At 51.7% G+C, this 25,876-nt stretch overlaps 1 protein-coding gene across 1 annotated transcript; it reads left to right on the top strand.

Annotated features, from left to right (window-relative positions):
• Positions 1-8: 8 nt before the first annotated feature.
• Positions 9-25,196, top strand: Ighmbp2 (immunoglobulin mu DNA binding protein 2). The gene is made up of 15 exons (XM_038329105.2): positions 9-312; positions 1,408-1,577; positions 3,365-3,554; positions 3,725-3,822; positions 6,635-6,798; positions 9,465-9,665; positions 11,195-11,342; positions 13,645-13,819; positions 16,970-17,152; positions 17,393-17,511; positions 18,185-18,279; positions 19,055-19,178; positions 19,956-20,804; positions 23,370-23,539; positions 24,455-25,196. Exons 1-15 carry the CDS (start codon positions 227-229, stop codon positions 24,656-24,658), a joined length of 2,976 nt encoding a protein of 991 aa, XP_038185033.1. The 5' UTR covers positions 9-226; the 3' UTR covers positions 24,659-25,196.
• Positions 25,197-25,876: the final 680 nt, after the last annotated feature.

The following is a 25,876-nucleotide window of genomic DNA, read 5'->3' as shown; positions in this document are numbered from 1 at the left end:
CCCCGGTGGGGAACACCTGTAAGAGGGGAACACGGGTCCTACTGGAATCACTGGCTTAGCAGGGGAACACAGGAAACGAGTCCGTCGGGATTCACTGCCCCGACAGGGAGTACAAGTCCGTTGGGTACACTGGCCCGGTGGGGGACAGGGTCTGGCGGGAATACGGGTCCCACAGGACTAACTGGCCGAGCAAGAAGCACCAATCTGGGGCTGCACCACCGAAGAGATGGCTTCGTCCACCGTGGAGAGTTTCGTGGCCCAGCAGCTAGAGCTGCTGGAGCTGGAGAGGGACGCCGAGGTGGAGGAGCGCAGGTAAGTGCAGCCTCGGGTCCCTGGGCCTCTGCATGGTCTCTCGGAGCGAGTCTGGTGTTGGCGGCGGGCCATGCCGAACCAGTGGGCAGCAAGAGGAGTCAACCTTCGGCGAGGACTGCAAAGCGGTGTCAGGGCCGCACACTTGCGGTCCCATCTCTCCGGGACTAGAGGCAGGAGGATCGTTTAAGGTCACCTTTGGCTACATTGCCAGTTTGCCAAACCTGTGCTACCCGAGACCCTTTGCCACTACTCTTCCCCCTCCCCGCCCCGAGGGGGGGGGGGAACGAAAACATCACACGATCCCCTTTGGGGTTTTGGGGTTGATCCGAGCTAAATGGAGTGGGACAGATTTCTCCGGGAACCGGAAAGGAGAGTGTTCATGAGCACAGCCTACTAGAGGAAAGTGGATGCAGCCCGTGTTATGGTGTCTGAGCATTCCTGAAGAGCCGGATTGTTTCTGGAGAACGTCTACAGACCTGCAGTAGGCAGAGCCTGCACTTCTGTACCTCGTGCCATCCTCGCAGTTCATTGCCTAAGGAAAGACAAAGGCTGGCGAAATAACTGGCCCAGGGTAACCTCCGTGGAGACAGGACCTGAAGCCAGGCTGTTCGAGTGCAGATGCGACCATTGGTCAAGAGTCAGCCAGTCGTCATGAGAAAGAAGGTCTTTTGCTGCTCTGGCTGCGTGACTATGAAATTATGTACCCGCCTTTCCCTTACTTCATCTGTAGAAGCGTGGGATTCCCACACCACGTGTTTGCTGTGAGACGGAAGTGATCTACTGAAAGTCAAGCTAGAACCTTGAGCCACAGTTATGGTATTGGGGGTAAGAGGCAGAGAGGGAGTAAGGTATAGGGGGAGGCCCCGCAGGACTTGCTGAAAGATTGAGTATAGGCGTGCAGGGAGCAGGTTAGGCAGTACCAGCCCTGGGAGCTGTGAGAAGAACAGGGCTGGAGCGGAGCAGATTCCGAGTTCCTCTGGGGCATATTTGATGCCTATAAGCAGCACTCTTTCCTTGCTTACTTTTCCTGCACAGATGAAAATGGGAAAGGGTGCAGGCACAAACTGTGAAACTGCTATCCTGGCTGTCTTCTAGGTCCTGGCAGGAGCACAGTTCACTGAAAGAGCTCCAGAGCCGAGGGGTATGTTTGCTGAAACTGCAGGTATCCAGCCAGTGCACCGGGCTGTACGGGCAGCGACTGGTCACCTTTGAGCCCAGAAAATTCGGGCCTGTGGTGGTGCTTCCCAGCAACAGCTTCACTTCTGGTAGGTGTCAGATGAAGGCCTGAATTGGCCATTGCTGGTGTTCAGATTAAGGCCTGTTCTCTCCCAAAGGCTGGAGGACAGACCCAGATGGAGTATGAAGCACTACAATGAAAATTTCCTACTTAGAAATCTGACAGTTAGCATGGCTGGTATTATTGTTTGCTGATGGGGTCTGAAATTTATTGTGCCTCCGAGGGTGACTTTGAGCCTTGAACTCCTGATCTTCCTTCCTCTACCTCCCAAGTGCTGAGATTACAGGCCTTCACCATTATGCCTGACTTTTTGTTGGTTTTTGGAGGCAGGAACGTGACTCACTTTGTAACCCTGGTCCATCTGGAACTTTCTGTGTAGACCACACTGTATTAGAAGTTGCGGTGAGCTTTCTGTCTCTGCCTACTGAGTTCTGGAATCACAAGTATGCACTATCATGTTTGACTGTTAATACACTGTTTTTCGACTGCTCAGATTGGCAGCTTTCTCTTCACAGTGCCTGAGATAGAACTCAAGGCCTCTGGCATGCTGAGCAAGCATGCTGCCATTGCACTGCACTCTGGAGTTCTTTGACCACACCCCAGGGATGCTAAGTTGTCCTCAGCCCTGAAAACTGAGAGCCAGCAGTGCTGCCTGTGTTGTCCTGCTTTGGGTGTGTGTGTGTGTGTGTGTGTGTGTGCATTGGTGCTTTGACTGCATGTATGTCTGTGTGAGGATGGTGGATCCCCAGGAGCCGGAGTTACAGATAGAGACAGTTGTGAGCTGCCATGTGGATGCTGGGAATTGAGCCCAGGTCCTCTGGAAGAGCAGCCAGTGCTCTTAACTCTGGAGCCATCTCTCCAGCCCTGTGCTGTCCTGTTTTGAGTGGCAGCCTTTGACTTTATAGATTTGTTCCAAGAGTTTTCAGTTCCCCTGCTGGGTTTGAAGAAGGTAAGATGAGGGGAATGGGAAGGCAGTGAAGGAACCTGCTGATGGGTGTGAGACCAAGCAGAACTTGAGATCTTGACCTTGTTAAGGGAGCTACATCTAGTCTGCCCCCTTGGAAGATGGGAGCAAGAGTGCCTGCTCAGCCAGCAAGAGTTAGGCATGAAGAAGCGGGATGGAGCATGTGGCCTGCCCTCCCTGAAGCCGTGTGGAGTGACTGGTGTCATGGTGGGAACAGGAATTGGGGCAGGGTGGAGCATGTGCCCTGCCCTCCCTGAAGCCGTGTGGAGTGACTGGTGTCGTGGGTGGTGGGAACGGGAACTGGCCTCTGTGGAGCACCAGCAAGCTGGAGTGGCGCTGTGTGGACATTGCGGTGACCAGATTCAGGGGATATGGCTATCGTCCCTCTTCTGAGGGGCAGTCTGACGTCTCAGGCACTGGTGACCAGATTCAGGGGATATGGCTATCGTCCCTCTTCTGAGGGGCAGTCTGACGTCTCAGGCACTTGGAAGTAGCAATCTTGAAATGAGGGGTCTTGCACAGAGTGGAGTATAGGGGGGTCTGACACCCAGCTCAGCTTCCACCCCAAGAGCATTTTGTCTTCCTAAAGTCAGGGAGGGGATGAGTAAGATTCAAGGCACAGGGGAAACTCACACATGGGAGAAAGGTCCCTGAATTCAGTCCCCAGGAGTCACATGACAGAAGAGGGAACCAACTGCGGCAAGCTGTCTTCTGACCTGCATATAAGGACCATGACACCCATAGATGAATAAATGCATGATGATATATATTGTTTGAGATCATATGTATTTATTTGAAATATACTGGAAAGGATCACATACCATAATATTTAGCTGGGTTTGTTTTCACAGGTGATATTGTGGGTCTATATGATGCTAATGAAAGCAGCCAGCTGGCTACTGGGGTTCTGACCCGCATCACCCAAAAGTCAGTCACAGTGGCCTTTGATGAGTCCCATGATTTCCAGTTGAACCTGGATCGAGAGAATACCTACAGACTACTGAAGCTCGCCAACGATGTCACCTACAAGCGACTGAAAAAGTGAGTGTTCTGGGCTAAAGATCAGATGGGTGTTTTCTTTGGATACGGCTCATGAGTGCCCTTATCTGTGTTGAGGGAGGGAGTGGCCTGTCTCCGGGGTGCTCTCAGGTGATGCTGTCCCTGAACTGCGGTCCCTGAGAGCTCCTCATTTTGGCTGTGGTTCCTCACAGAGCGCTGATGACACTGAAGAAGTACCACTCTGGGCCAGCATCCTCACTCATAGACGTCCTTTTGGGCGGCTCCACCCCAAGTCCTACTGCTGAAATACGTGAGTTTTTAATTTCTTAAGATTTATTTGTGTGTGTGTGTGTGTGTGTGTGTGTGAGAGAGAGAGAGAGAGAGAGAGAGAGAGAGAGAGAGAGAACATGTGTGTGCTTGCATGCAGTGCTTGGGGAACTTGGAATTGGGGGTGGTTGTGAATTGATCAGCATGGCTTCTGGGAGCCAACCATGGGTCCTTTGCTAGAGCAGTGCATGCTCTTAACTACTGGGGCAACTCTCCAGCCCCAACTTTTTAATTTCTTACCTGAAATTATGTAGGACAGTGTGTCCTTGGGCTGTTAGCAAGAGTTTACATTGAGTTTGAGATCTCTGCCTTGCCGTCTTTGGATGCTATTCCCCTGAGTGACTTGCAGACTCTAGACTAACTTCCCAGAATGCAGTACTGAAGAAGTTCTCATTGCAGAACTTGCTGCATAGCCAAGACTGTCCTTCAGGGTGTGATCTTCCTGCCTCTGTCTCCCAAGTGCTGTGGCTATAGATGTGCACCAACACACTGTGTGTGTTATATGTGTGCACGTGTTTGTGTGAGTGTGCATCTGGGTGTTACGGGCAGAGGTTGCTATCAGGTGTCTTCTTCAATCCTTTCTACCTGTTTTTTCTCTGTTTATGATTGTGTGTTGCATGTGCATGTGGAGATCAGACAACACCTCTGTGAGTTGGTTCTCTTCTTCCTGCTTTACATGGTCTTAGAGATTGAACTCAGATTGCCAGTTTATGTGACAGTGCCATTACCCGCTGAACTGCCACTGATGCCAGCTCATGTTTGAGTTTTTTAATTTTATTTATTCATTCATTCATTTATTTATTTATTTATTATGCATGCAATATTCTGTCTGTGTGTATGTCTGTAGAAGAGGGCACCAGACCTCATTAGAGATGGTTGTGAGCCACCATGTGGTTGCCAGGAATTGAACTCAGGACCTTTGGAAGAGCAGGCAATGCTCTTAACCACTGAGCCATCTCTCTAGCCACTCATGTTTGAGTTTTTAAGGGAGGGCCTCTCACTGAACTTGGAGCTCCCTGACTAGCTAGGCTGACTGCCTAGTGAGTCCCAGGACCCACCTGTGTCCTCTTCCCAGTGCTGGCCCTGTAGATGCTCTTCACTGTGCCCAGCGTTTACATGGTGGTGGAGACCTGAACACAGGATTTCATGATTGTGTGGCAAAGCACTTTGCCTACTGAGCAGTCTCCCCAGCACCACACCACATTTTAAAAGTGATACTTTTATCTTTTTATTTGTTTGTTTAAATAGGTCTTGTGTTGCCCAGGCTGGTTTTAGTATCAAATTTACTGTATGGCCAAGAATGACCTTGAACTCCTGACATGCTCCCACCTCCTGATTATGGGCTTATGCCACCATACCCACCTCAAAAATATATTAGCCGTCTTTAAAGACTGGTGTGTCCTGATGGCAACTGTTATCTAATTGACAAGAATTAGATAGAATGTAGAATGTGCCAGAAACTTGGGGTTTGATAGTGTGTGCTTTGTCTCTCATCCTGTTCTTTTGACAGTGTATAGGCTTGTTGCTCTCACAGGTTCAGGTCAGCACCCTTTCCATGAGAGCTGCACTCATCTGTCGGTGTCTCTGGTGGACACTGGGATGGAGCTGAGCACAAGAAGCCATTTGGGTTGAAGTGCCTCAGTGGGTCAAGTGCCTGCTGGTGAGTGGGAGAGCCTGTGTTCAGGTCCGCGGAACCCAGATGGTCATCCTGTGTAATCCTACACTCCTCCTATGAGAAGGGGCTAGAGACTAAGTCCCTGGGTATGCATGGGCCAGCTGACCTGGCTGCACAGTGCTGGACAGCAGGCTGTGTCCAAGAAGGTGGAAGATGAGGATGACACCTGAGGTTGTCCTCTGACCTCCACAAGGATACTGTCTCACATGCACACACATGTACACATAACACATACACAGACATGCATGCATGCACAAATGCATATACATGCATGTGTACACACATATACATGCTTTTTAATAAAGCATCATTAGTTATTTGAGTCTTCCATTATCTAAAATAAAGGCACCACCCTTTGTCTCTGTCATTTTCTGGTCACTTAAGAGAGAGAAAACGATGGAAAAGAATACACCCTGAGAAAGAGAAATGGTTCCTTCTTGTCTGTTGACAAAGTTCATAAGAAGCAGGTTGTCACATCTAAACTTTGGAGCCATATAATCTCTTTGTAACTCACCCTGCTGTGGCACCCAGCAGCCATTGACTGGATTATGCCATGGCACTTTCTCGTAAAATGAGGGAAAATCAACAATAGACTGGGTGTTGAATCTTGTTTCTATAGAAATCTTGCTTTTAAAAGTAGAGCTTGGGGCTGTAGCTCAATTGATAGAGTGCTTTTCTGACACAAATGAGGTGCTGGGTTCCATCTCCAGCACCACTAAACCAGATGTGGTGTAGCCTGTGTCCAACATCCCAGCACTCAGGGTGGAAGCAGGAGATCAGGACGTCAGGGCCATCTTCAACTTAGAGAGTTTGAGGCTAGCCTGGATGATTGGATACCTTGGGTTATTTGTTTTTTTTTTTGTTTTTTATTTTTGTTTTTTGTTTTTTCCTTTTTTCTTAAAACAAAACAAACAAAAAAACTCAGGTAGGCCTCTGAGTTTTGAGGCTGGCTTGATCAACATAGTGAATCCCAAATAAGCCAAGGTTACATAGTGAGATCTTGCCTCAAAAAATGAGAAAACAAAGCAGATCAGTTTTGTGCTGTGTAGCTCAGCCTGGGGTCCAGCCTGCTCTGTGCACTACATATTCCTGATTGCTGACAATGGTGCTTCTCCCACAGCCCCACTCACTTTCTACAACACGGCCCTGGATCCTTCCCAGCAGGAAGCTGTGTCTTTTGCACTGGCCCAGAAAGAACTTGCCATCATCCACGGGCCTCCTGGCACTGGGAAGACTACAACCGTGGTGGAAATAATCCTCCAAGCTGTGAAGCAAGGCTTAAAGGTGGGCAAAGGGCCTTCCCTCCTCATCCAGCCCTGAGCTCTGGGGTGCCGTGCTTGTCACTCAGCAGGGTCCCCTCACAGTCCAGCGTGGCTGGTCAGGGCTGGGACAGGGCATTTGCGGGTTGAGTGTTGGGCCACTGCACTTTTTGCAGTTTCTCTTAGCTTCCCAAAGCAGGAGTGCCTGTCTGGAGGAACAGGGAAGCTTTGGGAGCCCTTAAGATGGCTCAACCTTAGTTGTCAGCCCAAGCTCCCTCGATTTCCGTGCTTGCTGTACTCTTGCTCAGAGTCTAGGTTCACAATGGTACTGTGGAATTGGCCAGGGCCCTTTGAGAGCCCTGGCAGATGGTGGGTTAATCAGATGTACAGTTAACCCATACGATCCATATGCACCATGCATGCCCTGCCTTTCTGAGCCATGAAGCACTGTCGCATGCTACTGTTTGCACACATCAGTGCGGGGTGCTCTGGTCCTCCAGGCATTCCTGTGTATGCAGCCAGTAACCCACAGACACCTGAGTTCTGGGGACCGGTAGACCCGCTGTGTAGAAAAGGTAACCAGGAAACAGAGCCGTGCCTAGTTGTACAACAGTGACTGCATGAGCCAGAGGGTGATTGGCAGGGCCACCTCTCAGAGCTGCAGGGTGACCTCCACAATCTCTGCCTGTGAGTGTTTCTGCCAATGTCTTTGTGGATGTTTGGAACCAGCAGGAAAAGCTGACTTCTTGATGGAAAACAGGTGGGGTGGTTTTAACTGGTTCCTTCCAGTTCAGTGTGCACTGGTGTTCACAGGGGGTACACCAGGACTGTGGAGTGGCAGTGGAGATGGCAGAATATGTGGGGCAGGAGTTGGATCGATGGGCTCTGCACTCAACAGCTGCAGTTACAAAGGCAAGATGGAGCCCATCAGAAAGATCTCCCTTGTTTATGTCAGACAAGAAAATGGTGTGTTTGGTGCTGTGGACAGTGCCCTGGGCCCTGGTTACATGCTGGTTTTTTTTTTTTTTTTTTTTTTTTTTTTTTTTTTTTTTTTTTTTTTTGTAAAAAGGGTTTATTTAGTTTTGTTGTAGCTCAGGAAAGAAATACATGGCCAACCATTGCCTTGCCCAAGGCAATGTACAGTGTATAAGAAAAGGGACAGGAATGCTGGCAGTGATGGACCTTTAATCCCAGCACTCAGGAGACAGACAGGTGGATCTCTGTGAGTTCAAGGCCAGCCTGGTGTACAGAGTGAGTTCCAGAACAGGCTCCAAAGCAATAGAGAAACCCTGTCTTGACAAAAAACCAAAAATAAATAAACAAATAAATAAATACATACATAAATACATGCATACATAAAATAATAATTAAAAGGGGCAGGAAGCCAGAGCCATGCTTGTACTTGCTCACAGGGAGCTGTTGCAGGAATGCTGGAGTTAGCCCTGTGGGTGCTGCTCCTGTTTTGGACAACTTCCTCACCTCAGAGTGAAGCGTCTGATCCCAGATTATGATGCTGGGTAAGTTCCTCCACTGTCCTCAGGGTTCCAGTTCTCAGGTCCCAGTAGGGAGCCATCAACACCCAGCTGCTTCTTCTGACCTCCCAGGACAGGTCCCATGCTTCTTACAGCCTGGCTGTGATTTTAAACAGCTGACAAGGACATTCTGTGTCAACGCAGTGCAATCTCGTTTTTACTGGGTAAGCAAGGTAGACAGACAAGCTACAGAAGCCAGGAGTTACCAGTGTATCAGCACACTGCAGTCTCGTTTGTACTGGGTAAGCAAGGTAGACAGACAAGCTACAGAAGCCAGAAGTTGCCAGTGAGGTGTGGCTCATGGGCTGCCAACTCCAGAAGTTGGGACGGGAGAGCCCATACTGTTGACTGGCTGCAAGTGTAGGGTCCCTTTCCAAAAAACCACCTGCTGCTGGGAGAGGGACTCTTATCTGAAGGCTTGCCAAAACTGAATGAACTCAGTGCTGTTGGTGGCCGTTTTACCAAAACACTGGCAGACAGGAGCTGGTAAAGGAAATGGCTTAATTCTGGTCAAAACTGAGGAGGGACAATTCCCTGGCTTCTCTGACCTTCCTCCACTTGAATCTTTCTCTCCCACTTTCCCCTCTTCCCTTCCCTTTTCCCCTCTCTCTGTCTCCCCTCACTGTATAACCCAGGCTGGCTTTGAACCCACAGTGACTTCCTGCCTCAGCCTCCTGAACACTGGGGTCACAGGTCTGTGCCACCGCACTAGCAGCTTTAGAGTCTTCTGTGCAGTCACGCGTCAGCTGACAGTCCCAGTGCTTGGGGATACAGAGATGGTGGCGATCTAGGTTCTAGTTAGCCAGCTATGGCCTGAGTTGAATACCACGGTATTTACTCTCTCGCCTTCGTGCCTACTTTCTCTCCTTTAGGAGTTAATGTTTTATTTAGTGGGTTGGTAGGTGGGTTTTTGTTTGTTTGTTTGTTGTTGGTTTTTGTTCTTCTGGTTTGGTTTTTTGAAACAGGGTTTCTCTGTGTATCTCTGGCTGTCCTGGAACTCACTTTGTAGACCAGGATGGCCTCCAACTCACAGAGATCTGTCTGCCTCTGCCTCCCAAGTGCTGGGATTAAAGGTGTGTGCCACCACTGCCCAGTTGGTATGTGGTTTTAATAAGGAAGGAAGTTGGTAGAAGCCTCACTGCGTGCTTCACCTCCCCAGGTTCTGTGCTGTGCTCCCTCCAACATCGCTGTGGACAATCTGGTGGAGCGGCTAGCGTTGTGTAAGAAGCGGATTCTGCGCCTGGGACACCCCGCCCGCCTCCTGGAGTCCGCTCAGCAGCACTCACTGGACGCGGTGCTAGCGCGCAGTGACAACGCCCAGATTGTTGCTGACATCAGAAGGGACATCGACCAGGTCTTTGTAGGTATCATGGAGCCAGTGTCCTTGTCATGAGCTTGTCTGAGCTTCAGTCTTAAAGAGTGGCTGTTCTTTCTGCCCAGGTTCCTCCTCCTAATCTGTCTGCTCACTTAGTACTTTATAATCCAGGGCCGTGGGCGTGGCTCAGGGCTCAGTGCCTCCCTAGCTGGCACAAACCCTAGGTTCAATGCCAGCACCACATAAAATTGAGCGTGGTTGTTCAGGTCTGTCATCCCAGATCTTGGGAGGTAGAGTCTGGAGGATTAGAAGTTCAAAGTCATCCCGGGTTGCCTAGGGAGTTCAAGACCAGTCTGGGCTACCTGAGACAAACTGGACCACTCTTTAGTGTTGAGCCTCTCTTTAGTTTGGACGGCTTGCTGTGGTGAAGAAGTGCACTGAGCATTTAATAGGGATCCAGCTGCTTTGGGAGTGTGGAGTAGGTGAGAAATTGCCCTGAAGAAAGTGTTCCCTGGCCTTGGGGGTGGTGCAGGGCAGAGCAGGTGCCAGTGTGTGCACAGCCCTTGCTTTCCTTTCTGACCCTGGAAGAAAAAGCAACCAAAACAAACATTTCCTTGGTGCCTGCCCTCGGAAGGTGGGCTGGCTAATACTGGCCAGAAAGTACACAGGAAAGTAAGTCCCTTCTGGAATTGTTGGTTCATGGCACCTCTCATACCAGGGGCACCAGGGCTTGTAGAGCAAGGTGGCAATGGGCTCCAGGGGAGTGGCTCTACTCCAGGAGCTGGTGCTTGTAAACCGGATCTCTTATTTCACAAACACGCCCAAGTCTTTCTTAGTTTTCTGGGCTGGGCTGTGTCCTCCCATCAGCAATCCCCCTGCCTCATCTTGGTTGTCCTTGGTGACCTCACCACTGGGGAATGATGGCAGCAGAGAGGATGTCAGGGCAGGAGTCCTCCCACTTTTTGGGAGATTGGAGACTGTATGATGCAGATCTAGGTCAGCCTGGGGTCAGATGGTGTACATGGAGGCGGACAAGGGTGAGTGTGCAGCACGGGGCTCAGGCAGTGCACGCGTCACCCCTGTCACCCCTGTCCACATGTGACAGTGGAGAGTTCAGCCTCTGACTGAAGTTCCCACCCAAGTCCAGCCTGACACTTTTTTTTTAAAAGATTTTATTTACTATGTATACAACATTCTCCATGTGTGCCTGCAGGCCAGAAGAGGGCGCCAGACCTCATTACAGATGGTTTGAGCCACCATGTGGTTGCTGGGAATTGAACTCAGGTCCTCTGGAAGAACAGTCAGTGCTCTTAACCTCTGAGCCATCTCTCCAGCTCCCAGCCTGACACTTTCTTGTCAGAGCACCATGGTAACAGTTTTAGCAGCTTACTGTCCCTTCATGCCCTTTGGTGGGGACTGGCCTCCGGCAGGTGGACTGTATGCTTCCTTCATGAAGATCCTGCTGTTTAGCACCGCCCACAGGAACTTGCTGAGCTGCATCTCTGACTGCCCGAGAGCTTGTACAGAAAAGAAATGCAGAGTCTTGTTGGAATAATTAGCGATTTTTCTTCTAGGGCAAGAACAAAAAGACCCAGGATAAGAGAGAGAAAAGTAATTTTCGAAATGAAATTAAGCTGCTAAGGAAGGAACTGAAGGAAAGAGAAGAAGCAGCCATGGTCCAGAGCCTCACTGCAGCAGACGTGGTCCTAGCCACCAACACAGGTGAGAGCACGGCCCTCCTGCCACACGACCTTGGCCAGAGTCTGCGGCAGCTGCTATCCTTTCTGGGCCTCGCAGAGCCTCTGGGCTGGGATTTGCTGTGTCTAGTAACTACGAAATCAATGTCTTTCACAGACACAGCTATTCTGGGCATCTTTTCTTTGTGTGTGTGTGTGTGTGTGTGTGTGTGTGTGTGTCTGTGTCTGTGTCTGTGTCTGTGTCTGTGTCTGTGCATGTGCACACATGGGTATGCATGCTCAAGCACAGGCCAGAGGAAGATGTCAGATGTCCTGCTCTGTTGCTCTCTGTGTTGTATCTGAGACAGCATTTCACACTAACCTGGAGCTAGGCTCGCAACCAGCAAGCCCTAGCAGTGCTCCTGCCTCCACCCCTGGCTGTGTTTTGCTATAGGCTCTTGTGGGCCACTCCCTGCTGTCTATATGAGCATTAGACAGTTGAATCAGGTTCTTGTGCTTATGCAGCAAGTGTTCTTACCCACTGAACCATCTTCTGTAGACAGAAGTTTCTGTCCCGCCTGGTCCTGCAATCGTTCAGTCCCAAAGAAACACACAGAGGCTTATGTTAATTATAAATTGTTTGGTCTATTAACTCAGGCTTATTATTAACCGGCCTTACAACTTAAATTAACCCATAATTCTCGTCTGTGTTTATCCACATGGTTTGGTGCCTTTTCTCGGTAAGGAATTCGTATCTTGCTTCCTCTGCAGCTGGCTAGTGACTGTGTCTTTGCCTTTCCTCTTCCCAAAATTCTAGTCTGATCACCCCACCTATACTTCCTGCCTGACCACTGGCCAATCAGCATTTTATTAACCCAATACGAGTGACAAGTCTTTACAGTGTACAAGACCATTGTCCCACAGCAATGTTCCCTGACCCTACTTATTTAGAAGAGGCAAAATAAGGTCTCACTCTGAAGCCCGGTCTGGCCTGGAGCTCACTGTATAGCTCAGACTGACCCCAAACTCTAAGTGATGCTCCTGCCCCAGTGAAGCTTGAATCTCTGAGTGCTGGGGTTGTAGGTGTGTGCTATCACACTAGCTTCCTTTCTCCTCATTCCTTTTGTGACATCACACAAGATCCATGTTTTTGTTTTCATTCATTTCAAAGTGCTGATTTGCTTTTTGTTGTTGGAGAGAGAGGGGCATGTCATGAAATCTTGGTTTCTGTTTTGACTCAGTTATTTAGCAGTGTCTTGTCCTTTCCAAATAGTTAAGGGTTCCTGTACTACCTTCCTGATGCTTGGCTCCTTGTGTATTATATCCAATTCCATGTGATGCCTTGCCTTGATTGGTCTATTGAGACACTTGCTTCGTAGTCCAGAGCATGATCAGTCATCTGGAATGTTCTGTGCGTACTCCATGGGAAAGGGAGCTGTAGTATTAGTGGGGTGTTATGAATGTCTGTTGTATCAGGGTGTTGATGGCCTGTTCTGTTGGCTCAGTCACAGAGAGACAGTGTTGCAGATTCAGAGGGGAAGGTGTACAACTCTGTGCTTCTCCACACTCAGCTCTTGCTTTGACTCCACCTCCAGAGGTGTGGATGACAGGTCCTGTCTCCTTGATTAGTTACCCAGTTTACCATCATGAATGGGTTTCATTTATTTGTTTGGGGATTTGATTTTTTTTTAAAGTTTTATTTTAATTGTGTGTGGGGTAGGTGTGTTTTGCGTGTGTATGCATGCACAGATCCCCTGGACTGGAGTTAGAGAGTTACAGTTGTGAGCCACCTCATGTGGGTGCCAGGAACCGAACTCAGGTCCTCTGCAAGAGCACATGCTCTTAACCGCTGACCCATTTCTCCAGCCCCCAACTTTCTGGTTCATTTTGAGACTGGGTCTCATGTGGCTCCAAGCTGCCTCAAACCTGATTTATCTGAAGATGACCCCAAATTCCTTATCTTCCCACCTCCACTTCCCAAGGGCTGGGATCACAGATGTACACCACCATTCTTGTGTGAATGTGTGCTCTTCCACTTTAATGTCTGCTAGTATTTTTTTCTTTTAAATTTTAGTTGAAATCCTAAATAAGATACTTTTATTTACTTATTTTGTGTACATGCATGTATTTGTGGGAGTGGACATGTGTGGAGGTCGGAAGACATTTTGCAGAAGTCAGTTCTCTCCGTCCAGCATGTGGGTCCCGGGGTTTGAACTCGGGTCGTTAGGCTTGGCAGCAAGCTTCTTTCTCCACTGAGCCTTATCCGGAGCCTTGTACATAGTAGTTTTAGGACAAACTAGGTCATGAAGCAAAAATGAATGAGCCAGCTTGGTTCCCTTTCCTTCCAGGGGCATCGTCTGATGGCCCTCTGAAGTTGCTGCCTGAGAACCACTTTGATGTGGTTGTGGTGGACGAGTGTGCCCAGGCCCTGGAAGCCAGCTGTTGGATCCCCCTGCTGAAGGCTCCAAAGTGCATCCTAGCCGGAGACCATAAACAGCTGCCACCTACCACCGTCTCTCACAAGTAAGATACTTGCCCGCCTGCTCTGCTGGCCCCTTAACTCCTTACTGTCCCACAGGACCAGCCTCCATGCCCAGGCTCACCATGAGGTCTGGGTGTTCCTCTGTCATATGCCCTCACCTGTATCTCCTCCCTGTGCTGAACTGAGGTGTCTACACTGCTGATCAGCTGGACTGTGTGCTGTGTGAGGTGAGGGCTGGGTCACCCTTGTCTCTGTGGCCTCGGGTCCTAGCGTGGAGCTGGCTTGTTCCTGTGTTCACTGGAGGCTTGTTGCTCTGAGAGCCTGTGAAGGATGGGCAGGCCTCATGGTGGAGCTAGGAAAACCCTTCTGGGCTGGGCATGCTGGCCTGTGGCAGTTAGCTCCCAGCCTGCTGTGGGCTCTGCAGTGTGCATGTTAGGTACCTTCATCAGGACTGGTGGAGTGGCTCGGCTCAGCCTCTCCTGGGTGGAGGAAGTGATGCTGGCCAGCCCTTCACGGTGTCTGTCCTCTCATCCTACTCACTGTTCTGGCCACGCTGTCTCCCCAGATCTCAATGTGCCCCCTGCCTCACTGTCCCCTCTGTCTGGATCACTGAGCATTGGGTAGCTTTACCCTCCATTAGATGGATCCTATGTGGTTTACTGTGTCCACTCTACTCAGCTGGTACTCTCAGTCCCTTTCAGGGTTCGTGTGGTTTCTCTCAGCTTGAATCCTGCCAGTGTCTTGTGATTATATATCTTATCTGCTTGGCATCCCATCTAGAAAGCCCACTGTGGGCCTGTGTGCAGGATCTGACGTATGAATAATCACTAGCAGACGGGCCTACTTCCAGAAGCCAGGGCCTCAGCCCCACTGTGGCCTCCCTGCAGCTGAGAAGGCTTTGCCCCAGTTCCTGGTGCAGCTGGAACTCTGGTGGGGGAGGGATTGCTTGGAAAGGTGCTGTGGGAACCTCCCAGGGGTGGGTGACCCTAGGTGGGGTGCTCAGGCACCTACAGCAGTCCCTCAGGACCAGGCTTGGGGGAGGAACTTCGATTGGGTAGAGTGGAGGATTCTGGGGAGCCTGAAAGTCCTGAAGGGGGAAGGGCAGGGGTCTGAGCAGGAGTGAGAAAGCTCATGGTGTATGCCTGGTAGCTTCTCGAGGGAATGCTTCTCAGAGTATGACAGCAGGTGACTCTATCCTCTAGGGAACTGAGGGTGGAATCTGGGCTGTCCCTGTGAAAAGATGGATTGTGTGTGTCCCTTAGAAAAGTTGGGTGAGAGCTGGAGAGATGGCTTAGTGGTTAAGAGCATTGCATGCTCTTCTAAAGGTCCTGAGTTCATTTCCCAGCAACCACATGGTGGCTCACAACCATCTGTAATGAGATCTGGTGCCCTCTTCTGGCCTGCAGGCATACACACAGACAGAATATTGTATACATAATAAATAAATAAGTAAATAAATAAATATTTAAAAAAAAGAAAAAAGAAAAGTTGGGTGATGTCAGTGACTGTACTGTGCATTTCTGGTTTTATAGGGGTATGACAGGCATATGCCTTGCCTTTGGCCTGTAGGCAGACTTTTCTGTCCTGCCAGCTAGCTCCCAATAACCACACAGAGACTTGTTAATAGCTTAGACTTGTCTCTAACTAACTCTTAAAACATAAATTAACCTATTTTTATTAATCTGTCTGCTGCCCAGAGGCTTGTTTACCTCATCTGTGTACTTCCCATCCTGCTTGCTCTGCATCTCATGGCGACTCCTCCCTTCTTCCCAGAGTTATCTCGGTCTGACTCTCTCACTCATATACCTCCCCATGCCTAGCTATTGGCCATTTAGCTCTTTTTTTTGAAAATATTAATTTATTTATTATGTATACAATATTCTGTCTGTGTGTATGCCTGCAGGCCAGAAGAGGGCACCAGACCCCATTACAGATGGTTGTGAGCCACCATGTGGTTGCTGGGAATTGAACTCAGGACCTTTGGAAGAGCAGGCAATGCTCTTAACCTCTGAGCCATCTCTCCAGCCGGCCATTTAGCTCTTTATTAAACCAATGAGAGCAACACATCTTCACAGTGTACAAAAAGATTATTTCACATTGACCTTAGTTACTTAGGTAACAGTGGTCCCTAAGAATCAACTGAATCACAGACTGGAGAGATGGCTCAGTGGTTAAGAGAACTGGCTACTCTTCCAGGACCCAGGTTTGGTTCCAAGTGGCTACATGGAGGCTCATAACTGTCTGTAACTTCAGTTCCCAAGGATCCAATGCCCTTTTCTGGCCTCTGCAGGCATATGTGGGCTACAAAGACAGCACAAAGTGCAGGCAAAACACCTCTACACATAAAATTTAAAAATACATATTTAAAAGAATCAGTTGATTCTCAACTTGAAGGACCACGTGAATGCCTAGGGACACACTAAGATGGAATGAGGGAGCTTTCACCTGGTCTTGAACATTTTAATACGGAGAGAGACACTGTGCCAGTCTCCGTAGGTGGGCAGTCTCAGACTGTACCTAAGCTCTCAGGTCTCACGCTCCTTTGGATAAAGTAGAAATGGATCAGCAGTAGAGAATGAGTGTGTTTATCCCTGGACAGTGTGAGCCTGAGGTGTACTTAGCCACACTGGCTGGCTATAGTGGTGACTGCTAACCACTGGAACACATTTGAGTTTGATTGTTTGTTTGTTTTGGGACATGTTTCTCAGGCTGGCCTTGGACTCACTATGTAGCTGAAGGTGGGTTTGAACTCATGACCTCCTGAGTGCTGGGTCCAGGCATACTTCACAGCACTGGGGCTTCAGATCTGAAAGGGGTTGCATGGTCTCAAGGCTTCCGGGAGAACCCATATCTGCCTCATCTGCCCTTCAAGGCCACTGCAGATGGTGGCTCAGGGTTCTTCTCCCATTATCTGAGCAGCACAGAGCCCTCAGATCTGCTTGGACCCTGTCTCCCTCTTGTATCTTTGCTACCTGCTGAGTGCCTGCTACTCTGAGGGGGTGGATGTGATCTTAGGTGGTGGTGGGTATGTTGAATACTACAGCCCAGCCCAGCCTTCCCCCCCCCCCCCATCATGCGGAAAGCTGGGGAGGTACTGGGTTCTGAGATTGAGGACAGTTTTCCCTGCCCTCCCATGATGTCACGTCTGGACTCAGCACTCTTTTGTTTTTATTTTTCCTTCTTGGGCATAGGGCAGCACTGGCTGGGCTGTCCCGCAGCCTGATGGAGCGTCTGGCAGAGAAGCATGGTTCTGCTGTGGTAAGGATGCTGACTGTACAGTACCGAATGCACCAGGCCATCACACGCTGGGCCTCGGAGGCCATGTACCACGGGCAGCTTACTGCCCATCCCTCTGTGGCGGGACACCTCCTGAAGTGAGTGACCCGGCCTCTTGCTCTGACTCCAGCCCCCATTGGCCCTCTGTGAGAAGGAAGTGTGTCTGTCCTGTTAGGGGATTGGGGTGGCAGAGGCTGCTGACACTCACCTTCTAGATATTGCCTGGGTCTCCCTGGAATTGGATCCACTGGGCAACGTTTCTGTTTTTTTTTTTGGTGGGAAGGACCAGTGCTCTTGTGAAGGAGGTTGGTCCTACTTTCTCCCTACCCCTGTGCCAGGGACCTCCCAGGTGTGACTAACACAGAGGAGACAAGTGTCCCCCTGCTGCTCATAGACACAGCCGGCTGTGGGCTGTTGGAGCTGGACGAGGAGGACAGCCAGTCCAAGGGAAACCCAGGTGAGTCACCAGCTGAGATCCCTGGTCCTTCTCACTTCATGGGCTGGAAATGCGGCTTAGCAGTTAAAAGCATTGCTTCTCTTTTGGAGGACCCAAGGTCAGTTCCCAGCACCCTTATCAGACAGCTCACAATTGCCTTTAACTCCAGCTCAAGATAGCTAATGGCCTCTTCTGGCCCTGCAGGCACCCAGGCATGTATGGTCACACTTTCAGACACACACATCTACACATAAGTGAAAATACATATTTAAAAATGAAGTAAAATGGGTCACTCCAGGTACTTGCTTTAGCGAGACAGTGGTGGCAGGGGGATGAGGACAGGCTCCCAATGAACTGTGGGCCTGTCTGGACTCCAAGGGCTAGGGCAGCATCCATGTGCTCTTCTGGGCACAGCTGATGCCCAGGCTCCTGGGGCTGGTAGCTTTTCCCACAGTCCTCTGAACACCAACCTGGCTGCTTGGTTCATCTCCCTAAGCCAGCAGCAGTACCCAGGTCCTGTGAAGCTCATCTGACAGCCTGCTCAGCCTCTGGTCAGCTGGACAGCACCTAGGATGCTCCCTGTTCTTGGCCCAGCATAAGATCTGCTCACAGCAACAGAAAGTGTTTCCCACAGCTCAGTAGCGGAGGCTGGATAGCATGGCCCTCACTGAACACTGCCGTCTCTCCTCCCCAGGCGAAGTTCGCCTCGTCACTTTGCACGTCCAAGCGCTGGTGGATGCTGGGGTCCATGCAAGTGACATTGCTGTCATCGCACCCTACAACCTTCAGGTGTGACGGACCCCTCTGTTTCTTTGTGCCATTGGACTCAGCTGACTAGAGGCTGAGAGCACAGTGTAGTTTGTGGGCATCTGTGACTGCAAAGTCCAGGGCTAGAGTGGACCTCACTGTGACCAGGTCTGGGGCCCAGAGGACACCGGAAAGAGACTGTATGTGTTTCTGCACCTCATATTGCTATGAGCTTGACTTCAGCCTGGTTCCCCGCTGTGACCTTCCTTGAGGCCAGCATTCTCAGGTGGACACAGTCCTAGAGGCCATGCTGATGGATCAGCCTGGCCCAAGTTGTACCCCTGCTCCTGTCTGCTTTGGTAGGAGAAGCTTGCTGCCTGTATAGTGCGAGGTCTTCATCAACAGTGTCGCCCCATTCTGGTTCACGGGAGACCATCAGAGGCAAGGAGATGTCGTAACTCAGAGAGTGCTACCACCCTCTCAGCACATAGCTTAGTGGAGACCCTTTCCCTAGTGTGAGGTCCTCAGCTCAGTCTCCACTGCTCTGTTCGCATGTCCTCCCAGGATGCTCCCTGCCCGCCTGGGCTCTGCTGACCCGGAGGGGTCAACACCATGCTCCTTGGTCTGAACACTGGTGCTGCCCATATGGGGAGTTCCACATGTCTTCACATCAGCACTTGCTCCCAGGCTAAGAAGAGAAATAGGCTACAGGCTCCGGGACACACAGTTGGCTGCTATTGTCACTGAAGGGTGCCCATGGCGGCGTGATGGGGTCCCTGACTTGGCCATGAGATCTCAGCCCTGCCTTCTGTTTCAGGTGGATCTGCTCAGGCAGAGCCTATCCAGCAAGCACCCCGAACTCGAGATTAAGTCTGTTGATGGCTTCCAAGGCCGAGAGAAGGAGGCTGTGATCCTGACCTTTGTCAGGTCCAACAGGAAAGGTACCTAATGTAACCCCCATGGAGCTCTGGACACAGCCTGGGAGTGAGTGCTGATGTTGAAGACATGTGGAACTCCCCACATGGGCATCATCAGTGTTCAGAGCAAGGAGCATGGTATTGACTCCTCAGGCTCAGCAGAGCCCTGGCGGGCAGGAAGCATCCTGAGAGGACAGTCTAGTGTCGGGAGGGGAGGACATGGTATTCTCAGCAGAGGGAATAGACTCAGTCTGATCAGGGAGCAGGTGACTTGGGAGGCAGACTAGGCCATAGTAGGTCACCCTGTCCAGGAGGAACCCCCTCCCTTGCCCTAGAGCCTGTCTTTTAAGCTTGAGGGATGATTTGATTTTTGTGTGTCTGTAGATTGCCATGCGGTGAGAAGCTGCACCCAGGCACTAGACAGTGAACTTGAGAGTGGCTTTTGTAGCAGGCTGGGGATGGATGAGGAGGGAAATGGCTTTGGCACAGAACTCTGTCCTGTGTCCACAGCAGCTGTTCATGTGTCCTGAGTCCAGGCGTAGGGAGGAAACTGTACTTGCCAGGCAGTGGTGCATTCTCAGTTCCCACACTGCCTGGACTGCGCAGGTCAGCAGCGGGGCAAGCATCAGAGCAGATGTGCTGACTGCCCTGGTGATGGCAGGCCAGGTAGTGTGTGCAGGGAGTGCAGGGGTGGCTGTAGACTGCTGTAGTTCTGATGATGTGACCGGTGTGACTGTCACTGACAAACATCCTGTTCCCTGCCTTGGATCTCTGTCTCTCTCACCTCTGGCTTGTTTTCAGGTGAAGTTGGTTTTCTAGCTGAGGATAGGCGGATCAATGTCGCTGTCACCCGTGCCCGGCGTCACGTGGCCGTCATCTGTGACTCCCGCACTGTCAACAACCACGCCTTTTTGAAGACCCTGGTGAATTATTTCACAGAGCACGGGGAGGTACGCACAGCCTTTGAGTACCTGGACGACATCGTCCCTGAGAACTACACTCATGAGGGTGCCCAGGGCCATGGCCGCACCCCCAAGCCCAGGGACCCTGCCACCTCCATCAAGAAGCCTGCCAGTGAGCAGGAGAGCGGCCAAGAGGCCAGAGCAACCGCCGGACAGGGCCGCAGGAAGCCGAGTGAGAGGCAGCCAGGCTCTCAAGTCCACTCCCAGCCCAGCTCCAGTGAAGGAGGCTCTGACAGAACTGGAGGCTCAGAGCACACAGAGCACTTTAGGGCTGTGATCGAGAAGTTTGTGGCCAGCAAGGAGTCCCAGTTGGAGTTCCCCACATCCCTGAGCTCCCATGACAGGCTGCGAGTTCACCAGATAGCTGAGGAGTTTGGGCTGAGGCACGACAGTTCCGGGGAGGGGAAGGCGCGGCACATTACAGTGAGCAGGAAGAGCCCTGTGAGTTCTGGTGGTGTAGCCCCACAGCCTCCCTCACCCCCCAGCCCCGCGCAGGCTGAGTCTGAGCCATTGGCAGAACAGCCCCTTGGGCAGTCACATGGCCCCACACAGCTGGATCTGAAGGCCCTGCATCTGGAGAGGCTGCGGAGACAGCAGGGCGACCAAGCGCAGTCAGTCAAGGCTCAGCCAGGTGTGGGTTCGAGACCACAGAAGGCTCCACAGAAGAAAAAGAAAAAAGAAACAAAAGGTGAGCCACAGCTTCTCTCAAGTTCACAGTGCCACTTGTTCCTGTCTCCTGCCACCTGCTACCCCCTCCACTCAGGAGCCAGTTAGACTCTTTCTTGTCTATATGGATTTTGCTTTTCCCATGACTCCTGTCTCCCTGGCCTGGCCTCCCCTGGGGTAGTAACAGGCAGATCAACTGTGGGTCCCCAGAGCCCTGCAGGGGCAGGAGAAAGAAGCCCTGGCATGCTTAGTGCTGCTGTCTCTAAGGGGAAAGGAGGCAGCTGGGGCCCTCTGGGGCAGAGCATGTTCTGACTGGCAGCACAGGGGCAGGTCTCAGAGCTGTAGGCCTGCTGAGCCCACTGTTCTTTTGCCCGTGCCAGGGCCCAGGAGACTGTGTGCTCTGCATTCAGCCTGCACTAGGCCTGCTGAATGACCTGAGTGACCCCAGCCCCCGAGTTGGCACACATGCTCCATCACAGCGAGGGCAGACCTGGGGGGGCATGGTACAGGTGCTCTGAACACTTCAGTGGGCCCCTGCCAGCAGGACCACAGATCAGCTCCCTTTGGGGCATTGTTCCGGTGAGCTAGACCTCGTGGGTGCCATTCTCGGCTTCTGAACCAGCTCCAGGGTTGTGGTACTGCTCCATGCATGCCATAGTACTTTACAATGGCTCCTGTAGCCAGGCTTTGTGCTGGTGGCCCCAAGATGACCCCTGTCTCAAACGGAAAACCACTGTGTCTGTGCATTGGCAAGCTTGGACCTACCCACGTCTGCTTTTCCTGCCACAAGGCCTAGGTGGCCTGGGAGCCCCATCTACTCCTGGGGTTCTAGGATTACCTCAGGCCACCATCTTTCAGAGTCCCCAGGACCTGCAAGGTTCTGCAAAGGTCAGGGCCCTGGCCATGGACGGATAGCTGACAGGAATGACGAGCTGAGGGCAGGAGGGTTGGGTAGCACCCTCCATCAGGTCTGACTGCTCTGCCAGGTCCTTATTTCCTGTCAGTCTCCTGAGCATGCTCACTAAGGGTACTGCCAGCATGGGATGAACCCTTCCCAAGGCCCTCTCTAAGTCACTTGATTCTACTTAGGATGTGGCAGAGACCAGTACCTGGGTGGCTTCATATAGCCCTTTATACAGCCTATGAGAGAGAGGAAGAGAACTGGCAGAAGCCGCTATTATTAGATGGGCACAAGGAGGCAGGGCTTCTGGGAGACCCTGGTCTGGTGTCAGTCACACCTGACCCTAGTGTGCGTAGGTACTGCAGCACCTACCAGCACATGGGTGCATGGAGCCAGGAACAGACCAGGGCCGCATCTGCCAGTGCTTGTGTGGGCTCCTCCCAGTACTCTGTCTCCTGTGTTCACACACATGTGTGTTTTGTGCAGTTCCACAGCGTGTTACTACATGTCTGTGCTCCCGAGCTTTCTCTGTGGCAGAAATGGGGTTTCTTAAATATTGACACTCACACCCTGTGTCACCTGAGGCTCTTTGTTGAAACTTTTACGTTTATTTATTGTGTATATGCGGGTGCATGTTCCATAGCACACATGGGGTCAAAGGACAACTTGCAGGAGTCAGTATTCTTTATTCTACAGATGGAACTCAGGTCGCCCGGGTTGGAGGCCAGGGTTCTTAATGAGTGAGCCACCCCACTGCCTTCACCCGAGAAAGTTTTACCTGGCCCTGAGTATGTGGATATATAAAATACAAATCAAACGTTTGCTAGTAAGTCATAACGTTTCATTTTAGTTCTTTGGTATACGTAGAATTTGAGCATTTGTTAAAGATGAGAACAAATTTGCCTCCGGTTAGTCTAACACAACACAGTTCAAAGATGCAGCATTTGGTAAATTCTGAGACGCACTGGGCAGAAAGGGCCCCATTGTGTCTGGGGTCTGTAATTAGAACAAGATGCCTTTGTGAGAACGGGGTCACCTACAGTGGCTGGAATCTGCGCAGAGGCTGGCCACTCGTGGTGTGACGTGGCGGCAGTACTAAGCGCGTGTTGTGTGTTCAGCAGAGGCACCATGCAGCACACATTGACTTTGAATAGATTTTTGCTTGTTGTGTGTTCTGGAGCCTTTCACAGGTGCTGGATTTTTCACAGCTCCATCCTGACCCCTGAACACCTACAGTTTAAGTCAGACACTTCATTGTTGAACAGTTCCTGCCCCTGGCTAAGAATCTGAGGGGCTTCTACTAGACCCTGAGTTTGGGCAGCTTCCTTCCCTGGTGGTACTGCTGTCTGGCCTGGGTTCTGTTTTTGCAGTTGGTGTTGCAGAGAGCCCAACCCAAAAGGATTTTCTGGGTGAAAGGGTGAACTTTGAGGGGCACTCTACACCCTGCCCTCCTCCCTTGAGGCTGGGCAGTGGAGTGGGCAGACTGTCAGCTCCGCGCCATGTCCTCCCTTGAGGCTGGACTGTGAGGTGGTTGGTGTATTGGGCAGGCTGTCAGCTTGGTGAGGACCCTGGCTTCCTGGGCTGATGGGGAATCCCACCAAAGACTCTGGGGATGGGGTGTCTCCTGTCTGCAGCATCTGATCTCCAGCCTTCCCTTTGCCTGAAAACTGCCTCATTCCTCCCCAGGTCCAGCCCCAGCTCTGCCCTGCGAGGAGGACTTCGATGCCCTGGTGTCAGCTGTGGTTAAGGCTGACAACACCTGTAGCTTCAGCAAGTGTTCGGCCAGCACCACCACACTGGGCCAGTTCTGCATACACTGTAGCCACCGCTACTGCCTCAGCCATCACCTGCCCGAGGTGACGGCTCCTCCCAAAGGGTGTGGGGGCGTCACACTTGCGGGGGTGAGGGGAGTAGCCAGACCAGTTAAGCCCTCCCCAAAGCCCATTTTCTGTAAAAGCCAAAGCGGATGCTGCTCATGATCTTATGGGAACACTCGGGGCACGGGGAGCAAAGTGCACCTTTGCCAAGGGGCAGCCACAGCGGTGGGAACTCTAGGGAGAGGGACTCTGTCCATCCTGCGCTCTGTAGATCGGCTAACCTAGCTCCAAGCAGAAGCTGGGGAGGGGCTCTGACTTGCAGCCTGAGTGGTACCTCTAGAATCCTCAGGATCAGGTACAGGACCTCTGAGGACTTGGGGCAGAGCAAGCTTTGACTACCCCAGGCCACCTGGTGGGATCTGAGAAAGAGACTGCCATGGAATAGGGGACACAAACTACTGAGTGCTCCCAGGAAGAAATGCAGGACCCAGGACAGTTTGGGGTTGTTTGGCTGATTCCAACGGGGTGGAAAGGTGGGCCTGACTGACGGGGAGTACAGGAGTGACGGGGAGTACAGGACTGATGGCAGTCTGTCCTTCTAGTGAGCAGAGGCCCCAGCAGACGGCCTGGGCTGTCAGAGTCAGGTATGAGCAGCACAAGGTGTGCCCAGGGCCATGGTAGCACCAGACGGGCAGCAGCTTGGGGAGTGGAACTGGTGGGTAGAAGCAGCTGCAGGGACCATATTGACCACTCTGTGGACATACAAGGGGTGCTGTCTCCTGTCCACAGTCTCCAGGGCTCCAGCCTCAGGGTGTCGGGCACTCACTGGGTAGCTATGAAGGATGGACTCGGGGGAGGTGAAAGGCCAGCCTTAGGTCGTCCTTTTGATGCCAATCTGCGGGCCGCAGTCTCCCTTGCCCACAGCTCACCCTGACTACTCTTGTATCTTTTCAGATCCACGGCTGCGGTGAAAAGGCTCGCGCCCATGCCCGGCAGAGGATCAGTCGTGAAGGAGTACTCTATGCAGGCAGCGGGACCAGGGACAGGGCCCTGGACCCAGCCAAGAGGGCCCAGCTGCAGAGGAGGCTGGACAAGAAACTGGGCGAGCTCAGTAGCCAGAGGACAAGCAAGAGAAAGGAGAAGGAGAGGGGGACATGAGGCCTTGTCCTCGTACAGGGCTGTGTGTGGCAGAGGGCCAGGCCCTGGGCCCAGCTTCCAGTCTGGTACTGGCCATTTCTCTGCTTGACCTGGCGTTTCCTTGCTCCTCCCATGACAAGAGAGTTGTTTGCAGGGAGACCTGCCTGGTCTTAGACGCCATCAGACTGACTCTGCCCTGACTGGCCAGGCCCCATTAACCTATTAATCCTGCTCAGATGCATGTCCTGAGGAGTGAGTGCCTTGCTTTGCTAGCTGGCTGTAGCCACCTTCATCCTGTCTTCAGTGACACAGTGGACGTAGAGTGTGTGCTCTAGGAATGGGAGGATGTTACCTCAGGGTTGGGCAGCTCCTAGCCTGTGATTGCCTGACCTCTGCTGCTTGGTGACTGACAGGAAGGAGCTGTCCCAGGGCATCTCACTGCTTACCTCAGACTGCGTCCTCTCCAGCGTTCTGTAACAGTTGCTCATGGGAACTCTGACAGATGCATTTTAGCCTCAGGCTCTTGTTTCAAGAAAATATAAATTATTTATAAATTAAAGTGTGCACATGGTGGCTATTCGCTTGTGTCAGAGGTGAGCATCCTTTCCCTCTGACTCAGACGTCACCCTGTGCATGAGGTAATGGGCACTGGTAGCCCCGCCCCCAGGGCATCCAAGAGTGATGGTGTGGGTGATATCTGGCAGCCTGGACAAGGCAAGGTCATTGCTGGGGCGGTTTTGTGATGTGTGGGAGGGAGAGGGTGCCCTCTCAGCTGACTTTCCTAGCAGGGCAGATAGAGTTCCAGATTGGGAGGTTTGGCACCATGTAACTGAACAGTAAACCCAGGCTGCAGGGAGATGCTGGAAATCCCAAGAATGACTGGGTGGGCTGCTTCCTGGTGGAGCCAGGCTCTGAATCCTCCCTCTCATGGGGGGTCTTCATGCCCTGCTGTCTGCCTGCTCTCCCTAAGGGTTATTTTTGTTCAAGCAAAGGGAAACATGGCTTTCCTGGCCTGGGGCCTGAGGTTCCCCTCCTGGGAGCCTATTCATGCTAAAGTCACACTGATGTTCTCCAAGTGGCTGCAGACCTTGACCTCTCTGCCGTTGCGAGGGTAGGACCATCCTTGCTCTCTGTTGCGTGGCTGTGTACTGCCTTTGAACACGATCATGGCCATCTGGAGCAGAGCAGCTGTAATGTGTGCACAGAACCTCAGGAGACTGGGTTCCTTAACAGCCCCCT

Source organism: Arvicola amphibius, chromosome 1, assembly GCF_903992535.2.
Source record: "Arvicola amphibius chromosome 1, mArvAmp1.2, whole genome shotgun sequence".
NCBI lineage: Eukaryota > Metazoa > Chordata > Mammalia > Rodentia > Cricetidae > Arvicola > Arvicola amphibius.
The sequence above is the reverse complement of the archived record's forward strand: the minus strand, read 5'-3'. Positions and strand labels throughout refer to the sequence as shown.

Coding starts and splice junctions, on each gene's coding strand:
- Ighmbp2 (XM_038329105.2), top strand. CDS start 227: ATGGCTTCGTCCACCGTGGAGAGTTTCGTGGCCCAGCAGCTAGAGCTG. Junction 1,578..3,364: donor CAGCAACAGCTTCACTTCTG/GTAGGTGTCAGA, acceptor TTGTTTTCACAG/GTGATATTGTGGGTCTATAT. Junction 17,512..18,184: donor CCAGTCCAAGGGAAACCCAG/GTGAGTCACCAG, acceptor TCTCCTCCCCAG/GCGAAGTTCGCCTCGTCACT.